Below are 7,849 nucleotides of genomic sequence, written 5' to 3'. Positions count from 1 at the left end.
ATTCAGACGTAGAGTTGGCAGATAATATGGTAGTTCCATTTTTAATTTTTTGAGGAATCTGCATATTGGTTTCCATAATGGCTGTACCCATTTCTATATCTGCCAACAGTGGGAAAGGGTTCCTTTTTCTCCACTTCTTTGCAATCACTTTTTTTTTTTTTTTTGTACTAGGACACTTTACCATGGAGCTACATCCCCAGCTATTTTATTTTATTTTTTAGACATGGCCTTGCTAAGTTTCTTAGAGCCTTGCTAAATTGCAAGCTGGTCTTAAACATGCAATCATCCCCCAACCCTTCCCCAGTCGCTGGGATTACAGGTGCGCTCCACTGCTCCTGGCAGCCAACATTTATCTTCTGTCTGACAATATCCATTTTAGCAGGGGTGAAGTAAAATCTCATTGTAGATTTTATTTGCATTTTCCTGATGTTTAGTGATGTTGAGCATCTTTCCCTCTCACTGTTGGTGATTTGTATCCATTCTTCTTTCTTTTCTTCCTTCCCTCCCTCCCTCCCTTCCTTCCTTCCTTCCTTCCAACTTTTTGCAGTTCTGAGGATCAAACCCTGGGCCTCCTGCATGCTAGATAACTCCTCTACCACTGAAATATACTCCCCTCCTATATATCCTCTTTTGAGAAATATTTATTCAGGTATTTTCCCCATTTTTAATAGGACTACTGGAATTTTTATAGTTGATTTGTATGGATCCCTTATTTATTTTCAATATTAATCCTTTATGAGATATGGCTTGCAGATGTTTTCTGCAATTCCATAGGATCCTTTTTACTCTGTTGATTTTTTTCCTTTTTCTGTGCAGAAAGTTTTTAGGTTAATACAATTCTACATGTCTGTTTTTGCTTTTGTTGTATATGCTTTGGGTTCTGTGTTAGTAAGCTTTTCATCACCATGACCAAAATACTTGACAAGAACTTAGAAGCAGAAAAGTTTATTCTGTTTCATGGTTTCAGAGGTTCAGTTCATGTCAGCCAACTCCATTGGTCTGGACCTAAGGTGTGGCAGAACATCATGGCAGGAGGGTGGCAGTGGAGGGTTGTTGGGAAACAGAAAGAGAGAAGGAGAAGCCAGGGGGGACAAGACATAATCTCCAAGGGCACTTCTTTAGTCACTCACCTTCTCCAGCCATGTAGTAGTGTCACCCCCTTCTCCACAGAAAATCTTAACTGGGCTTCTCCAGAAATCTTCACCATGGCTGATTTTAGGATTGTCAGCAAGAGTCTCTACAAAAGAGTTCAATGTAGTTAAACTTCCTATTTTCCTTGGCCACTGGCCTGGAAGAAATCAGCACTCCAGATGCTGGATGCCCCCTTACTAGTTTTTCCACAAACATTTATCCAGTTTAGTAGTTTGTAGAAGTGTGTTTGCAAATGCAAAGGGTGATATAGAGAAAGAGAGAGAGAGAGAGAGAGAGAGAGAGAGAGAGAGAGAGAGAGAGAGAGAGAGAGACATCCTTTAACAAGGCCTCTGGCCTTTTGTGCTGGAGCTTCACAGAGATGTCTATATTTCTAAGATAAGAGAAATTACCAGTTGGTGTCCATGGTAACAGCTGGCAGGGGGAAGAAAGAAATGGGAGAAGAAGCTCTCCCCTTCTCAGGTGCTATCCTTGAAGTGTTAACTTACCCAGAACAGTGAAAGAAAAAGCTGCTTTTATGTGAACTTCTGCAGACTGTGAACTTCTAAGCCCCTTCCCTTACCCACTGGGTATGAAGTACTGAAACTACCTGAACTTGGGGTTCAAGGTATTAATTGATTGAAGTGAAAGCTGGACCCTCTGAACCTGGCTGCAGCCAAATAAAACTATTTCCTGCTATCTTCGGTGCCCTGCCTTGTCTGTCCTCTACAACAGTGCCCTACCTGCCTGTAGTTACCATCCAGTTATTCCTTTCAAATTATTAACCTATCAAATGGATTAATCCATTGATTAGGTTACATCTCTCATAATCTAATAATTTTACTTCCTGCATTAACACAGGAGCTTTTGGGGCACACCTCATAACCACACCATAATAGATGCCAATGCCAAGAAGCTTTTTCTCGATTGTTTCTTTTAGTAGTTTTATGATTTTTGGACTTATATTTAAGTATTTAATCCATTTTGAAATGAATATTTTTATATGACTTTTTTCTGTTTTAAAGTTTTTTATTTTTTTCCTTTTTTAATTGGCAAATTATAGTTGTACATAATGATGGGATTGGTGCTTACATATTAATTACGTATTGCATACATGTATGCAATATAGCCATAATTTGGCCAATATCATTTCCTAGTATTTCCCTTTTCCTTCCTTCCGCACTTGTCCTGGTCCCTTTCCTCTACTCTACTGATCTCTTTGATTTTCAAGAGTCCCTCCCACTCAATCTCATCTTCCCCCCCCTTTCCTTCTCTAGCTTCCACATATAATCCTTGCCTTTCTGAGTTTAGCTTATTTTGTTTTAACATAATGTTCTTAAATTCCATCCACTTTCCTACAAATGACATAATTTCATCCTTTTTCAAGGCTGAGTAAAATTCTATTCTGTATGTATACCACATTTTCTTTAATCATTCATTCATCTGGTTCCATAATTTGGCTATTGGGAATTGTGCTGCTATAAACATGGGTATGCATGCATCACAATAGTATGACGACTTTATTCTTTAAGATAAATACCGAGGAGTGGGATAGCTAGGTCATATAGTTGTTCCATTCCTAGTTTTTTGAGGAACTGCCATACTGAATTCCATAGTGGTTGTACTAATTTACAGTCCCACCAACAGTGTAAAAGGGTTCCTTTTCCTCCATATCCTCCTAGGCATTTATTATTGTTTGTATGCTTGATGCTGCCATTCTAACTGAAGCCAGATGAAATCTCAAGAGTAGTTTTGATTTGCATTTCCCTAATTGCTAAAGATATTTAATAGTTTTTCATATATTTGTTGGACATTTGTGGGTTCTTTATTTTTTTCTTTTCTTTCTTTCTTTCTTTTTTGTTTTGTGAAATAACTTTTTAGATATTTTGCCCATTTATTAATTGGGTTATTTGGACTTTTGAGTTAAGTTTTTTGAGTTTGTTATATATTCTGGATATTAATCCTCTGACAGAGTAGAGTAGCTAGCAAAGATTTTCTCCCATTCTGTAGGGTATCTGTTCACATTCTTGTTTCCTTTGCTGTGCAGAAGTTTTTTAATTTGAAGTCATTCCATTTATTAACTCCTGGCATTATTTCCTGAGCTTTAGAGGGAAAGTTATTGCCTGCCTTGAAATGTTGAATCTACATTTTCCTTTAAGATTTGCACAATTTCTGGTCTAATTCCTAGGGTTTTGATCCATTTTGAGTAGCCTTTTGTGCAGGATGACAGTCAAGGTTCTAGTCTCATTCTTCTACATATGGATAACCAGTTTACCCAGCATGATATGTTAAAAAGGCTATCTTTTGTCCAATATATTTTTGGTCCCTTTGTCAAGGATCAGATGACTGTAGATATTTGTCTTCTATTCTGTACCATTGGCTTGTGTGTCTGTTGTTTTGTCAGTACCATGCAGTTTTTGTTATTATAGCTTCAAAGTATAATTTGAAGTCAGGTATTATGCTTTTTCAGGTTAGAATTGTTTTGGCGATTCTGGGTCTTTTACTCTTGGGATGAATTTTAGGACTGTTTGTTCTAGTTCTGTGAAGAATATCATTTGTTTTTTTAAGGGAATTGCACTGAATATGTATGTTGCCTTTGGTAATATAGCCATTTTAACAATATTAATTCTGCCTATCTACAATCATGGGAGGTCTTTCTATCTTCTTGCATCTTCTTCAATTTCTTTCTTCAGTGTTCTATGGTTTTCATTGTAGAGGTCTTTCACCTCCTCGGTTAGATCTATTCCTAGGCTTTCTTAGGTTATGTGAATGGGACTGCTTCCTAATTTCTTTCTCAGAAGATTCATAGACAGGAAAGTTATTGATTTTTGTATGTTGATTTTGTAACTTGCCATTTTGCTGAATTTGTTTATCAGCTCTAGCAATCTTCTGGTGGAGCTTTTTGGATATTCTAGGTATAGGATCATATCCTCTGCAAACAGTGATAATTTTACTTCTTCCTATCCTATTTTTATCCCTTTTATTTCCCTCTCTTGCCCAATTGCTTGGCTAGAATTTCTAGTACTATATTGAATACAAGTGGTGAAAGTGGACATTCTTGTCTTGTTCGAATTTCCCCAATCACAATAATGATGGCTTTGGGTTTGTTATGCATAGCTTTTACAATGTTGAGATAAATCCTTCTATGGTTAGTTTCTGAGATAAATCCTTCTATGGTTAGTTTCTGAGATAAATCCTTCTATGGTTAGTTTCTTCAGTGTTTTTATCAGGAACAGCTGCTGAAATTTGTTGAAGGTTTCTCTGTGTCTATCCAGTTAACTCTGTGATTTTTGTTTTAATCTACTCATGTAGTGAATTGCATTTATTGATTTGAGTATGTTAAATCATCCTTGCAACCCTGGGATAAAACCCACCTGCATGATGTACCATCTTCTTATTTTGTTGAAGGCAATTGCTGATATTTTATTAAGAAGTTTTTACATGTAAGTTCATCAGGGATATTGGTCTGTAGTGTCCTAAAGTGTCCTTATCTATTTTTGGTATGAGAGTGATATGGACTTCATAGAATGAATTTGGAAGTATTCTATACTTTCTATTTCATGAAATAATTATCATAATTATAAATTATATCAATTTTTTTTGTATTTGCTAAGACTTGCTTTGTGGCCTAGAATATGGCCTAGAATATTCACTAGAAAGTGAATTCAGCTGTTGAATGAAATATTCTATAGATGTCTGTTAAGTCCATTTGATTTATAATATTTGTAAATTGTAGTCTTTACTGAGCTCATGGAAGACATGATTCTCCAGCTTTCAGATGGAAGTTTATGGGACTTCTTGGCCTGCATAAATATGTGAGCCAATTCCTGTATCCTATATATCAAGATCTGCTTCTCTGGAGTACTCTGCCTAATACATCTTGTTTTAATTCGAATATTATTACTTTAATCTCTACAAGATGGTATGCATTTATTCATTTGTTCATTTTCTCTCCTCTTCTGAAGAACGAATACTCTGTGAGAACAAGGACTTTGTTTAATTAGTATAGAAATTACCAGCACCTAGAAAGAACAGAGTATAAAGTAGATGCTCAATAATTATTTGCAAATGAATTAACAAAGGAAGAGGAAGATTTTTTAAATTATAAGATTTATTAGCATACTATAGCATTTCCCTTACATTTTTAATAATGAAAATGCTTCATCTCCTTTTACAAAAAAATGTGAATTTGTCTCTGTGAGATAGAATTCTTCCTTCCCAAAAAGTTCTAGTTCACATTTTCCTGGTTGAAAAGAATTTATTACATTTTTTGAAATTAAAATACATGCCTTTCCCATCACATCCCCAGTCCCCTTTATTTTTTGAGACAGAATCTCTCTAAGTTGCTTAGGGCCTGGCTAAGTTGCTGAGACTGGCTTTGAACTCATGATCCTCCTGCCTCAGCCTCCCAAGTTGCTGGGATTACAGGCATGTGCCACTGTGCCAGCAGGAATCTACTACTCTTCAAATAATCTAGCATAATATCCACTACATTGCTATTATAATAAAATTATGTCATATAAAAGAAAATAGCTTAAAACAAGATCTCTTGATATGATTATTATTAAGTCCCCAGTATAGGAAGCTTTGCCATAGAAACAATAGCCATAACTAAGGATTCTCACCTTAAGATGTTTAAAGTCTTTTTAGGAAGCAAGATGGGCGAACTTGAAATTAAATAGCAATTCAGGACAATACATAGGAACTATCTATATAAATCTATCCTGAATAAGCTACCTTTGCAAGTTTAGTCCCTTTCTCAGACTAACCTTGGGATTTACTGATTCGAACTGGGAGGACAAAAACCAACAACAAGGCTACCCGAGTGGCAGCAAAAGTCAAGAGGAGGTTGAAGGCCATGAATACTTCTACGTGGTTAACATTGCTTTCCCTAGGAATGCACCTAAAGCTTTTCTTTACTGACAGAGCAAAGAGAATGTTGTATTTACACAAGAAGAAATTCATGGTCTAGGTACAGAGAGTGAGCTGATCCAGGATATTAAGAGACCATTGAGATTGTCCATTTAGGAGTCCAGAGAGGACAAAAAGCATGTTTTGCTAGGGTGGTGGTGGAAGGTTCCAGAAAGAATAGAGAAGTGAGGAACCAGGCTGAAAAGTGTGAAAAAACACAGAAAGGTAGAAGGATGCAGAGATTTTGGAGTGAAGCTCTGCTGTCAGAGAAGTGTGAGCATGATCATGAGTGGAAGGAGAAAGGAGGCAGTGGCTTGATTTACTGACTTCCGAGAATGGAGCGAGGACACAATCAAAAGGGTGTTAGTCTAGACACTGACGTCACTGAGGAAAGCTGCCGTTCAAATGAAGCCTGTGATATTAACCGTCCCAGAAGCCCTCCATCTAATGAGAGGGTCCCACTGGACAGTATTCACATGAGCCTCTTCATACCTGACCAAGATTACCATGACGCCCGTCCCTCTAGGCCTCTAACTTAAACATTACGCAGGTGAGACGCCCAGTGGGGTCGCCCTGGTTACTGAGGGAACTCTGCGGGGCACAGCAGGGCACAGCCGGGTACCGCCAAGCCCCTGACCCCTGACCCTCAACCCCCAGGAACACGCCACCGCCGCCATTGCCAGGCTCCACAGCCGCCATTACCCGCTTGCCTTCCGCAGAGGTCAGACCCGCCCAGGCCCCGGCACCGCCCACTGCCCCCCCCCCACTGCCCCAGGTGCCGCCCTCAGACACCCTGGCAGCGCCCCGGGGACCCCGCCGCCGCTACCGCGGCCGCCGCCGCTGCCCACTGCGCGGCCCCAGAGCCCGCTCCGCCCTCGCCTTCATGGTGGCACCCCTCCTGCCCGCGCCCGTCATGGTGCCCATCATGGTGTCGCAGGTGCGCCACAACTACCACCCCGACTGCGAGGCCGCCGTCAACAGCCAGATCCAGGTGCAGCTGCACGCCTCCTACGTCTACCTGTCCTTGGCCTTCTTCTGCCACCGCCCACAAGTGGCCCTGGAGCACTTTGGCAACTTCTTCCTGCGCCTGTCGCACGAGTGGAGGGACCGCGCCGAGAAGCTGATGGAGCTGCAGAACCAGCGCGGAGGCCACATCCGGTTCCACGACGTCCAGCAGCCCGAGTGCAACGCCTGGCACAGCGGCCTCCAGGCCATGGAGTGCGCCTTCCACCTGGAGAAGAGCCTCAACCAGGGCCTCCTGGAGCTGCACCACCTGGCCGCCGAGAGGGGCGACCCCCACCTCTGCCAGTTCCTGCAGCGCCACTATCTGCACCAGCAGGTCCTCATCATCCGCGAGCTGGCCGGCTACCTGACCAACCTGCGCAGGATTCAGGCCCTGGAAGACCCCATGGCCGAGCTCCTCTTTGACAGGCTCACCCTGGGCCGCAGCTACAAGGACGATTGAGCAGAACTGTGCCCAGCCCATGCCACCCCCCGGGTGGGTCCCCAGGCCGGGCCTACACGTTGCCCTTTCAGCAAGTTCCCTTCAGTTTGGGCCTTTCAGTTTGATTGTTACTTCCAATAAAGTCATTTATTTGGTTTTTAATGAAATAAAGGTTTTCAGTTGGGGTGTGTGTATATGAGGGAAACTCTCGACTTTTCAAGGGTAGGTCTCCCTGTAGGTTTATAATGGGGATTCAGGAATCTCTTCACTCACCCATGCCTTATTTGCAGGTAGCTAAGGATATCAGCTTATCATGGACTCCTTCTCACTCTGCGTGCGCGCGCGCACACACACACACACATACAC

At 41.2% G+C, this 7,849-nt stretch overlaps 1 protein-coding gene across 1 annotated transcript; it reads left to right on the top strand.

Annotated features, from left to right (window-relative positions):
• Nucleotides 1–6,374: 6,374 nt before the first annotated feature.
• On the top strand, nt 6,375–7,504 carry LOC114086030 (ferritin heavy chain-like). The gene is made up of 2 exons (XM_027927308.2): nt 6,375–6,565; nt 6,697–7,504. The coding sequence occupies exons 1-2, from the start codon at nt 6,375–6,377 to the stop codon at nt 7,502–7,504; spliced, it is 999 nt and encodes a 332-aa protein (XP_027783109.2).
• Nucleotides 7,505–7,849: the final 345 nt, after the last annotated feature.

This window comes from Marmota flaviventris, chromosome X, assembly GCF_047511675.1.
Source record: "Marmota flaviventris isolate mMarFla1 chromosome X, mMarFla1.hap1, whole genome shotgun sequence".
Classification (NCBI taxonomy): Eukaryota; Metazoa; Chordata; class Mammalia; order Rodentia; family Sciuridae; genus Marmota; species Marmota flaviventris.
The sequence above is the reverse complement of the archived record's forward strand: the minus strand, read 5'-3'. Positions and strand labels throughout refer to the sequence as shown.